This window comes from Denticeps clupeoides, chromosome 4 (genome assembly GCF_900700375.1).
Source record: "Denticeps clupeoides chromosome 4, fDenClu1.1, whole genome shotgun sequence".
NCBI classification, from domain to species: Eukaryota; Metazoa; Chordata; class Actinopteri; order Clupeiformes; family Denticipitidae; genus Denticeps; species Denticeps clupeoides.
The window spans coordinates 29,003,996-29,016,339 of NC_041710.1; the positions used below are offsets into that span (position 1 = coordinate 29,003,996).

The following is a 12,344-nucleotide window of genomic DNA, read 5'->3' on the forward strand; positions in this document are numbered from 1 at the left end:
ACAGTATCTGTCAGTGTATACTATAATTAAACTTTTCAGAACCTTTATTGCGGGGGTGAGAAATCTATGCTGTCTTGTTAATAAAGAAATGCACAGCATCATGTGTGAAGCATACCAATGCAAAATATTTAAAGTTCCGGTTTTGATCCTTACCTGGAAACATCACCCTTAGCACTGACATAAGAGGATGTCTCTGTAGCATCGGCTGCTGTATCATAGTCTGAGCTGTAGGACACTGAAAAGCAAAACAAGTGACCCCTTGATGATCCTAAATTTTAGACTTTATACAAAATTATCTGGGCCAGATTTTCCTGTATGTAAAAAAAAAAGACTTACTGTCTACCCTGAGTTCTGCCTTGGTGGAAGCCATGCCACTGTCATTCTCAGCCATGCACCGATAGACGCCAATGTCCTTTGGCTGGGCAGCAGTGATGATGAGTTGGTGGCAGCCTTCTTGGTCTTCATTGATCATGTAGTGGTCATTCTCCTCCAGCACCTTTCCATCTTTGAACCAGCGTACAGTGGGGGATGGCTTACCAATCACTACGCAGTCAAAGCTCACTGGGTAACCATCAGGCACATCCTGGTTGTGAAGCTCAGTGAGGAATACTGGGGCAGCTATATGTGAGAGACAATGTGAAGGATATTAAACTAAAAAGTAATGATAACAGTAAATTAAAGTAATGATACGGTGACACAAGAGCCATCATACCTGGTGACCCTGTCATGAAAGCAGGTAACTGCTGGCCCTGGGTCGGGGTCCGCGAGCCATCTTGTGTGTAGCCCTTCTTCCTAATACGGAGCTCCACCTTGTGTGGTGGCCTTGCCTCCAAGATGGTAGTTTCCACAGGAACACCCTGAGCCGTGAACATCTCCTGGAAGCGTTGGGAAGCCTGCTCTGCCTCAGCGCGACTGTCGAAGCGGATGTAGATGTAGTCATCGTCCTCGCGGTAAGACTGTGGATCAGGTGGCTGAAGCTCGCCTTCATCTGCACTAACAAAGGATTCTTCCTCCGTGTCCGATGCCAGACGTGTGCGCAAAAGTCTATGCAAGCGCCTCTTGGCCTGCCGTAGAGACTCGTCCATTTCACTGCCTGAGGTGCTTTCTGCCTCACTGTCAGCGCTGTAGCCATGAGCTAATGTCAAAGGTCGCCGACCTGATGACTGCCTAGGAGAGCCCACTGTCACTTTTGCACTATGAGTGGCCATGCCAAACTTGTTGGTGGCCTCACAGGTATAAATGCCAGTATCTTTGATGGTAGCTGCAGTGATAACAAGGGAGCAGGTGCCATCATTGTAGATGTCTATGTGATGGTGCTTGCCGTCTTTTAGAGGCTCACCATCCTTCAGCCAACAAACCTTGTCAGGCCTGCCTTCCATGACACACTCCAGGTGAATGGTACCATTGGGCTCCTTTGTCTGATCTTTGAATACATCTTTGAAGAGTGGCCGCATGTCTTTGCGGGCTTTGTAGCCCTTGAAGGCAGCCTGAATTTTGATGGCAGCTTCACGTAGCTCTGGATCGTCTTCATTGCCGATCTCCATTTCTGGAGCTTTGAGTGGGGTCTGTTGTACCTCTGCTGCCATCGAGAAATGCTGGAAGAACTTTTCAGTGGCTGTAGTCTCAGTGTGGCTTTCAGAACTGCTGCTGCTCTTGAGGTAGGATGTCAAGGATGGTATCCCACTTACAGGCTCATTTTCAGGACTACTATGACTATTTACTTCTGGCTGCAGTATGGACTTCTCGTCTTTAACAACCTCCTTCTGTGGCCCTTTCTCCTTACCATCTTCCTCAGGGATAGAGTCCAGAGTGGGCTCACGGCTCATTCTCCGTTTCTTGGCCAATGCTTCCCAGAGAGCATGCAAATCACCTTCAGATGCAGCCTCTGGAGGCAGACTAGGCTGAACGCCTTCTGTCTCCACTGCAGTAACCTCTGTGATACATCCAACAAAAAAGTGCAATCATTACTCAACAGTCTACAAGCAATCAAACAACGATGAATTGTAGCATGCATTCCACTGACAACTGATTCATTGCAAATTTTATTTTGGAATTAATTAAAACATAAATAATGTGAAAGAGAGGTGCAACAATCAAGCACAACAGAAATTAGATACCTTCCAAGCAGAGGTTAATGAAGGTCTCTGCCTCCTCTGACGCAACACAGGTATAGACCCCTTGGTCCGGAGACTGGAAATCCTTGATAAGCAGCACTTGACTGCTGCCATCTGTCTGCATTTGAAACTTGACTCCCATTTCGATTTCCTTGCCATCCTTGAGCCAAGTGACAGGGGCAGACTCTATTGAGAGCTGGCACACTAGGCGAGCCACTTTACCCACATGAACAGCAGAGCAGGTGAGCTGTTTGACCACTGACACCTGTGGCTCTGTAGAATGAACAAGTGAAAGGCACCTTTTCACATCAATAGCAGAGGGTTGTAATTCTGTGCCATGGACTACAATTCACTGAAAAGAAAAAAAAAGGCAACTTACCAAGTTTAACAGTCTGTGGCAGCTGGACAGGCTCCCCAATGCCTGCCTGATTGATGGCTGCTACACGGAACCGGTAACCCATACCTAGAATCAGGTTCTCTGCCCGAAACTCTGTATTGCACACAGGTTCAGAGTGGCAGGGCAGCCAGAGGGCACTGTCTGCTAGTCTCATTTCCACTCTGTAGCCAATTATGGGGCTGCCACCATCACTGAGAGGAGTGAACCAAGACAGTGTCACAGAGTTTTTGGTCTTACTTACAAGCTCTGGGTCTTCGGGTGAGTCAGGTACACCTACAGAGAAAGAAAACAGATAAAACAATTTCTGGGCAACTCTAGTAAAAGCGGACTTTCTGTCACACTCATAAGGCCAGTGAAATACCAGGTATTTGAATGAAGCGAGTGATTATATATAACATTTTAGAATTTAACCTTAAAAATATTGTTAGAAAATATTTAAATAACACAATGCTTGTTGTTTTATCATGCAGTCCCACCAAATACAAAATAAGTGATAAGGTGAGTGGTACAGATTAGGCACTGACATAGTAAACCCGGAAGTGCACAATGTGCAGATTGAAGGCTTGGTTTATTTTACTGATTGGGTCTGCAATTTTAAAGACCTTTAAACTCTAGATTTAAGGATTTGTGCTCTCGCCCAAAACTAATGCCTCGTGGTGCAATTAGGCGTGGTTTCACGCAGGTGATGCGATATTTCTGCGGTAGGTCGATATAATCAAAATCTCTCCGGTTGGCCGAATTTATATCGGATACCATTTATACCGTTTATACCATGCAGCCCTACATCAAATTATACATTCACAAAACCAAAAACTGGTTCAAATAAACAGGGCTCACCAATGACCGTAAGTTTGGCTATGGAAAGGGCATCCCTTGCAGCAAATGTGATTTCTTGTGGTGGTTGAGCGTGAGCTTTCTTCAGGATTAGGGTGTGTGTGCACTCTTCGCTCTTCATGGCCCAGTGGTGATCAGAGCGAAGCTCTGCACCATTAGCGTACCAGGCGACCTCGCTCTCTGAAACAGGCTCATTCAGAACACACTTAAACTCCACCTGGTCTCCCACCTTAGCTTCCCTGTCTTCTAGAGGCTTAACCACTTGCAGCTGCCAACCTGTAAAAGTGAACTGTCAGTCAGATCTTTTGTTTAAAGGAGTTAACATGTTGGTGATCAAATAATTACCGGCATATAAGCCACTACTATGCGACTTTTACAACAATGCGGCTAATTTATGGATTTTTAGGCTAACTAGCGTCCTGCGCCAACACATTTAACCTCGTCATATCAGACCATTAAAATTACCAGACAAGTCACAATGGACCAATGAAACTGTTTCAGCAAACTCACTCACACTTAATTCTTCAGATCAGTATTTTTACGCTTCGTGCACAGACCCTCATCATGGAAAAGACACAAAGAAAAACATATGGTGCGACTTTCAAGTTTAAAGCGGTCAGTCCAGCTGTCGAAGAAGAAAATGAAGCTGCTGCACGTCAGCTCGAGTGCACAAGTGGACGTTGGCGATAGTGATCAATGCTTTTTGCAATGACTTTGTACTTGACTCTGTGGAGACTGACCTTTTACTGTCAGAACACCAGTGGTTGAGGCTGAGCCAACTTGGAAGGTAATGGTGCTGCTATCTCCAGCGCGAAGTTCCTTCAGGAGGAGTAGGTGACGCCGACCACTCTCAAAACACACAACCTCCACCTTTGCAGAGTGCTCTACACGTTTGCCGTTTATCATCCAGTGACAGTCTTTTGTTTCAGGACGGGACAGCGAACATTCAAACAGTGCCTCCCCACCATCAATGGACTCCACATTCTCCAAACCCTGAACAATTTCAATGGGTTTTGCTGTAGGAAGAGTGAGACAAAACAAATCAGTATCTGTCATTTACGTTTCAGCTCACCGCAGCATCTTTTACATGTGATCCTACATGTGTAAAAACACAAAAATATAATCAAAATATTGTAATATTCTAAACATATACTGTACAGGGCTACTGTATTACAGAATAACTTATTTTAGTACTATTTTACAATATTTAATATTATACAGGCTTATTTATATAGTATAAAGTAATATGGGCAAAAACATGTCAAAGGTTCAACAAAAATTGACAACAAAAACCTTTGACAAATATAGAAACAAATATTGTCCATCTTATATAGATATCTCTCTACACCAAGCTTCTATGCCAATAAATGAGCCGCCTTACAATTGCACAGACTTGTAACAACAAAGCGGTAAAGCTATATTCACCTACTCATTTCAAATTTCCACAGGGAGTTAAGCTCACCTTGCACCTCCAGGCGAGACACCACAGAGGTGCCCTCGGCCTCACAGGAGTACGTGCCCATGTCTCCAAGGGTCACATGCCTAATGTACAAACGAGACACAGTCCAGTCCTGTTCCACTACCACCCTGTGGCCATCAGGCTGAAGTGGATTCCCGTCTCTCTTCCAGACGGCCTTGACTGGCCGAGAGTACTGACAGATAAACTCTGCCGGCTGGTCCTCCACCACAGACAGGTCCTTCATGGCACTGACAACTTCCACAGTGGGATCTAAGCGAATGGGGAAGTGAAGCCGGGTCAGATCAAGCCATGCCTGTGCTGCATGTAGACCACATTCAGGCTTCATCACACCCCTTTTCATTTAAAGTCGAATGACTTTTAGAGGTTTAAGGATATTCTGATTCTCAGTTAATTAACATCTTAACAGCTTTTTACATCCTTAAAAAGCTTTTGAGGGCTCCACAATGAGGAGGATGAAGGAAAGGCCAGACCAAATCAAAGTATTCTGGCACATAGGGATGTTTCACAGACTGGTGAAACATGAATGAGTGCAAGATGAGCAAGGATGACTGGGTTAGAGTTTAGCACGGGCAGAGAGGGCTGGGTTGTATGGGAGTGAGGGAGGGAGATCATGAATTGAAGTATTGATGTTGGCTGTTACTGTGCTTTGCCAATGAGACTAACAAGAGCAATTCTGTGAATTGATGGTACAGACAGTCAGATTCTAGAATTTCTGTTTCACTCTAAAAATGTTGACTTTTGGATTAATATGAAATTGACAATGGTATTATTTACTTTGGTTCATTATATTTTACGACAATGTAATATATTTGCAAGGATTACCTTTTGACAAATATAACCTTTCAAAAAGATATTTCAAAACTTGAAATAATTGTAATGTTAAAGTCTTTACCATCAAGCACAAGCTGATAATAAGGCCAGAAGCAGCAACATTGTTCCAGTGCACACTTCCTGTCCAAATGATTGGAGCCATGCAGAGCATGGCGTATCTTTCAAAAACCAACAGACCTAAAAGATATGCTCATGCAAGATGAGGCGCAGGAATGGTCACTGGTCAACAGAAATGCCACTCAGTCACAGCTATTGATTGGAGGTGAGCTAAAAACCTTTCCTGAGGACACCGACCAAAGGATACCTACTTGAGGTCTCTTTATCAGACAAAATCAGTTGCTTAAAAGCTTTGTATGTAAAAGTTTAAACATAGGCCTCAAGTGGCCTTTATACTTTCATACCCGTTGGTTCTACTGACTGCCCAGCCTTAGGGTGGAGGCAGAAACAACGGTACTGAAGCTGAAATAAAAGGGCCTCAATAAAAGCATTGCTCTCCTCCTCTCAGTATTTGGTCTTTTGATCTAGAACCAGTACCTTTGACCAAGAGCTTTGCAGAGGACACCAAGCTGCCCATTTTGAACGTGACCGTTCCGGAGTCATTGGGAGCGAGGTTCTTAAGGGTGAGGGTGTGTATGTTACCCTCAGCAGTCCGCAGCTCACTGAAGGGACTGTTCTCCAGCCTCGTCCCATCCAGCCACCACTGGGCCCTGCCCCTTGCTCGACCAGACAGCCGGCAGGAGAACCCAGCTTGCTCGCCCACAAAGACGTCAGTGTTCTGTAAACCCGACACTATGCACAATTCGCCTGCTGGAAAGGCAAACCAGAGAACGACACTTCTGAACAGCACTCTAGCCCTGTTCAGAATGGCGGTTATGTCAACTGTTTTATGTATCCAGTGCATCAAACTGCAATGTTTTGACTCTCATTACAAAATTATTGAGAAAGTGAACACGACACCTAAACAATGGCAATAACTTTTGAATTCAGTCAAGACCTTGGAAGTCTTAGCATCTGGACATCAAGACCAAAATATTCAGATCTAAGACTTCAAATAATGGACAACCAGATGCAATGGATAATGTGTGTTACCTTGTACTGCTAGAGAGGCAGTGGTCAACTGGGCACCAGCATCACATGTGTAGTAACCATTGTCCTCAGGTTCCAGGTCATAAATGTGAAGCTCCTGAATGTTGCCTTCCTGCTTCATTTTGTATTTCTTCCCCTGTTGTAGGACCACTCCACCCTTCCTCCATTCCACCCTGACACCTGGTTTTGACAGCTCACAGTGCAGCACAATGTTGTCTCCTTCAGTCGCCTCCCGGTTTTCTAGCTCTTTCTGGAAAAAGGCTGGAGCCTCTGATGACACAGCACAAAACATGAACAACTAATCAATAACATGACAATGGTAACTGTAGAAGGAATCACAGAAGAATGTGAGTAATGAATGACTGAGGGCATCGTGTAACTGTGTAAAACACTCAGGTCGCATTCTTCTCTTTGCTCCAACATCTTTATACTGTCACCGGATCCTGACTCCCATTTTCCTGTTTACCTTTGACGGACAGCGTGATACTGCTTTGCTCATCTCCTGTGCTGCAGGTATAAAGCCCTGCATCTGACATGCCCACGTTGAGGATGTGAAGTTGGTAGGTGGCACCATCCTTGCCAAGTTTATACTTGTCTCCTGCTTTAATAACCACCTGACCTCTGCTCCAGCTTACGGAGGCTTTGCTGTCAGAGGTGGTGCAGTTCAGGGTTACTGTCTCACCCTCTTTGGCTGATGTATCACAAGGCCTTTCTATGAACCAGACTATAGACACAAGAGACCCAGAACTGTGTATTAATGACCAGTTCAAAATATTAATCATATTACAGGTTAGATATTTTATTAAAATATTCACACTTTTCCATATCACATCTAAACAATTTTCAGTATTCACTAACAGCAATAAGGCAATTCACAAGAATGACAAAACGTAAACCACTGGACGTATAGGTTTACCTAGTTGATGACCTAGTTGACCAAACTTTATTTCATATTGTGGGAAATGTTATGGGGTGAATAAGCTACTTAGTCTGAAAGGGTTGTAAATTGTTAGCATTCAGTCAGTGAGAAATGATGGAGGCACCAGTACCACTTTTTGGAATAAATAACAAACTATACCACATTATGACTGTCCAAAAAACAGATTCTACGTATGTGCATTGTAAGAAGTGTTGCTCAAAGTTCACCATATTTGGCTTTTTACTTAACTAATGAAAATGAATTTAATTTACTTTTCCTTTCTTCAGAACAAAGAATGCTAGAGGAGTAGTGGTGATATACAGTGGGGCAAAAAAAAAATTGGTAGCCACTAATTGTGCGAGTTGTCCCACTTAAAAAGATGAGAAAAGCAAGGAAATCTTTAGGAAAAAATATATATTTGTGTAATGGTGCAGAAAATAAGTATTCGATCACTAGCAAAGCTTCACCTCAACCTTGGTTGCCAATGACAGAGGACAAAGGTTTCCTGTAGGTCTTCACCGGGTGCGCACACTGTAGCTGGCCCATTCTTCCATGCAGATCTTCTCAAGAGCTGGGATGTGTCGCTAGGCACAGAATCTCTATTGGATTGAGGTCTTCAGACTGGCTAGGCCACTCCAGAACCTTGTAATACTTTTTACGTAGCCGTTCCTTCGTTGTCCGGGTGGTGTGTTTGGCATCATAGTCATGCTGGAAGATCCAGCCACATTTCCTCTTCAATGCTCTTCAATGTTTTTGACCAAAATCTCACAACACACGGCCCTATTCATCTTTTCGGTCATGCCACATGGTGAAATGGAGGCGCCAATGCTAGACATGTGCAAAGATGTGAATTTTAATAGACAGAAAAACAAAAACACCGTCACAATGGCCTGAACTCAGAGAACCAAATGCGTGCAGGGCATGGCACTTCAGGGCCAATACTGGTGGGCACCCTGGAGTGCGGAGCGTTCATGCGCTTGGGCGGTGGGGCTGCGTGCCCGAAGCTGGGTGTAGAGCAGCAGGCATCTCCAGCGGGTTCGTCAGCACGGGAACTGGCAGGCGGGACATTTTTGCATCCAGATTCCGTCGATATACCTCATTCTCACTGGTCTCCCTGTCTTCGCTGGTTGCCTCCGGCTCTCCGCCAGCCTCTTCCTGCCTTCCAGGAAGATGGTGCACAACTCCGGATTGGACAGTTTGGGCTCCGGGGGCGGTGCCTCCGTGGTGCCTTCCACTCAACAGTCCACCTCATCTTCACTGTCGTGTCCATAGGGCCTGTCCTCCCAGTATTGCACCCATGGGAAGAACCATTCCCAGGTCGTGCTGAAGTCGTGGGGGGTCGCCAACTCATCATGGCTCGCTCTGATGCTGTGCGACCCACTCCCACAGCAGCACTGACACTGAGTGCACCCACACTGAGACTGGGGTTCTTCCCCGGTCGTTCTCTGGTCGTTCCTGCATATTGTCATGCCACATGGCAAAATGGAGGAACAAATCAGGTTGCCTTGCCCTCACATTTCCCTAATAAGGATCAGTCGCCTGCTCTCCCAAAGCTGGGTTTCCACCCCAATGCTTCACAGTGGCTATGGTGTTCTGGGGATGCAACTCCACATTCTTTTGGTCTCATCTCACCACATGACATTCTCCCAATCCTCCTGAGATATCTTGGATTTTTTTACATTCTGTCTCTCGCAGTTGAAGTGAACCTATGATTACAGACATCTCTCATGTTTTTAAATGGGACAACTTACATAATCGGTGGCTGCCAAATACTTTTTTGCCCTACTGTATATTGTATTTCCTATTTCATTTTGGTATAGATCTCAACAAGTAGTATTGGTGCATCCCTCTTGGAATTACATTACTAGTCACAATGGTCTGATTACTTTATTTAAGCTTTTAGTTTTGATCTCACATGAATGCAAGTCATTAGGAAAAGCAAAGATTTAAGCAGCTGGATGGAATCATCATCAAGCCTGATGGAGCGTAGCTCAAAACGGCACAAAATGAGCAACAATTAAGAGAGAGTCTCAAATCTACATGAGGAGCATGGAATGAACACACAGCCAAATGCCACTGACCACCCTTTTGTCTTCAAATACCTTTCGGTTTTTCTTTCACAAGCAAGTAGGCCACACTTTTCTCCTCGCCCAATAAAAACGCCACATCACCCGAGTCATCTGGAGTGACCATTTTTAAAACCAAGCTGTGCTCCTTCCCCTGGCATCTGATCTGATTTAAGTCATTGTTCTGAAGAAGGTTGGAGCCCAGCCACCACTCCACGCTAGAAACCCCTGGCTGAGACACTTCGCACTTGAAGCAGGCATCTTCACCCACTGTCACAGTGGTGTCCCGAATTTCTTGCGTGATATGCACACATTCTAGAGATGGACAGGACTGGGTCAAATGTATGGACTGAGAAACATTTTCATTCCTGGAACACAATTCTTCATTTTGATAGTATGTACAATAAAGTTTCTTCATAAGATGTTTAATAATTTTGAGGGTATATTAAGTGATGTTAATTTCAATATTAGGTGAATAGCCTCTACATTCTTCCTTTAAAATGAGGAGCATCAAAACCCAAAATGGAATCCAAAATCCAAAATACCTTTGACAGTCATCGTAGCCTTGCTCTGTTTGTCCCCTGAGTCACAGATGTACTCCCCACCATCCTCCATTTTCACACTGTGCACCACCAGTGTTCGTACGCTGCCCTCCTTATGCATAGAGTATTTCTTGCCCTCTGCCAGCACCTTTGCTCCTCTCCTCCATGTGACATTGGCCTCAGGAATAGAAATCTCACAGCAGAGGGTGGCGTCCTTGCCTTCCTTGACTTCTTGACCCTGAAGTTCTTTTGTGAAAGTCACTATGGGTGCGGCTGCTGAGACACAATACAACCAGAAGAAGCATTACAGCACAATTAAGATGAAAGTAACAAGTAACACAGTTAAAAGACAATGGTTTATCTAATCTTTAGGCAACACATCAACACATCAAATGGAGCCAAAATGGCCAACAGAAGGATCATGTGTAAAAAAAAAAAAAAAAAACATCAGTCATTAGTGTTATACTATCCATATAAAGTTGAGATTAGCTTTTCATACAATGCAACTCAGTTAAATTCAACCAGTATATTGAAGGAAATACGGCACCAAAACTTTTACACATCAAAATGGAGCCATATGATGAATAAATAAAAAGTTTTCAGTCATCTTTTCTTTAACGGTTGCTGATGCAGAAGTAGTCAGGGTTATAAGTGAAAAAACAAATGGTTAAGGAGAGAACGAACATTCAGAAACCATGATCACAGGGACCCTGCTGAGTTGTGTTACCTCTGACAGTAAGACAGGCAAAGGAGGTGTGGGTGCCTGTGCTGAATGTCACTGTGCCTGAGTCGCGTTGTGATACTTTCTTCAGTGTCAGTGTGTGAGTCCTGCCTTCAGTCACAATTTGGTTCATCTCGTTCTTCTGCAGAGGAACGTCCTGGAGTGACCACTGGGCACCAGGAACGGTGTCATGAGACACTATGACATCAAAATGCACATCTTCGCCTTCATCCACAATGCAACTCTTCAATCCTGTCACTATGGTGACGTCAGGTTCTGTTCAGTGAAGACCCACCAAGCACAAAATAGTTACATTTACCTCAAAAAGGTTTAACTGTGTTTCAGTAAACAACAAGGAACGATTTGGTGGAAAAAAAAAAGAAAAAGCATTTTATCTGAAAACAGAATGCTGAAAAACTGGACATGCTGAGAAAACTGCATGATCTATGTGTGATGTTAGTAATACAAATCATGATAAATAAAAAAGCACAAAATGTTAGGATTGGAAACTCAACAGTGAAATGACAAAAGCACAGAAAATGACACAAGGCATAATACAATGTCTCAGAAAAGATGAAGATTTGAATGTCAAAGGTGAATATGCTCCCACACTCTTAAGAGTAGACAATGGAGAAAAGACGACAAGTGACACCTTAGTTCTGTTTCAGATATAGACAAAACATCCTACCCTGCACCACAAGCGTAGCAGAACACTTTGCATCTCCAGAGTCACATGTGTACTCTCCAGCATCCGTTTCCTGAACCTCATAGATAACAAGTTCCACTGATGTTCCTTCTTGCTTTATCTGGTATTTGTTGTTTGCCTCAAGAACCTTCTCTCCTTTTCTCCATACAATTTGTGCGCCGGGTTTGGTGACCTCACACTGAAACCTGACAGGATGTCCTGACTCTGTCTCCAAGCTTTTCAAGGAGGTCTTGAATAATACTGGCAGAGCTGTAAAAAGTAAGAATTCAGGTTCACCGGTAGAAGTTATTGGAGGTCCTCCAGCTGGGAAAGGCACCTTATAGACAATCTTCACCTACCATACACCGACAAGTGTGCTGTGCTTTGTTTCTCCTCAGTGCTGCAAGTATAGTAACCAGAGTCTTCAGGGTCCAAATCACAGATGACTAACTGGGCACGACAACCAACTTGAGCTATTTTATACTTGGCACAGGAGCAAAGCGTCACATGATCTTTCCTCCATTCTAAAAGGATATCAGGCTTAGACAGTTCACAGCAAAAGGTGACACTATCCCCTTCAGTGGCCTTTTGGTTCTCCAGTTCATGGGTAAAAATGGCTGGCAGAGCTGGCAATTTAAAGAAGATTTTTGTTTTATTCTTGAATATATC

The 12,344-nt window shown here is 44.0% G+C and overlaps 1 protein-coding gene across 15 annotated transcripts in view; it reads right to left on the reverse strand.

The window, feature by feature from the left end:
- The window catches only part of obscnb (obscurin, cytoskeletal calmodulin and titin-interacting RhoGEF b), a 55,343-nt gene that overhangs the window by 13,087 nt on the left and 29,912 nt on the right, over positions 1-12,344 (reverse strand). For 5 of the 15 annotated variants that reach the window (XM_028975666.1, XM_028975662.1, XM_028975665.1 and 2 more), the window contains 16 exons: positions 12,035-12,301; positions 11,679-11,945; positions 10,997-11,266; positions 10,273-10,545; positions 9,764-10,042; positions 7,209-7,466; positions 6,746-7,012; positions 6,191-6,463; positions 4,808-5,074; positions 4,086-4,361; positions 3,349-3,621; positions 2,494-2,784; positions 2,118-2,387; positions 713-1,933; positions 337-618; positions 154-235 (listed from right to left, as the gene is read on the reverse strand). In XM_028975666.1, the coding sequence (XP_028831499.1) occupies positions 154-235; positions 337-618; positions 713-1,933; positions 2,118-2,387; positions 2,494-2,784; positions 3,349-3,621; positions 4,086-4,361; positions 4,808-5,074; positions 6,191-6,463; positions 6,746-7,012; positions 7,209-7,466; positions 9,764-10,042; positions 10,273-10,545; positions 10,997-11,266; positions 11,679-11,945; positions 12,035-12,301 (5,116 nt within the window). The remainder of the gene's footprint in view (positions 1-153; positions 236-336; positions 619-712; positions 1,934-2,117; positions 2,388-2,493; positions 2,785-3,348; positions 3,622-4,085; positions 4,362-4,807; positions 5,075-6,190; positions 6,464-6,745; positions 7,013-7,208; positions 7,467-9,763; positions 10,043-10,272; positions 10,546-10,996; positions 11,267-11,678; positions 11,946-12,034; positions 12,302-12,344) is intronic. The other 10 variants (XM_028975669.1, XM_028975670.1, XM_028975658.1 and 7 more) reach the window with 9 other exon arrangements.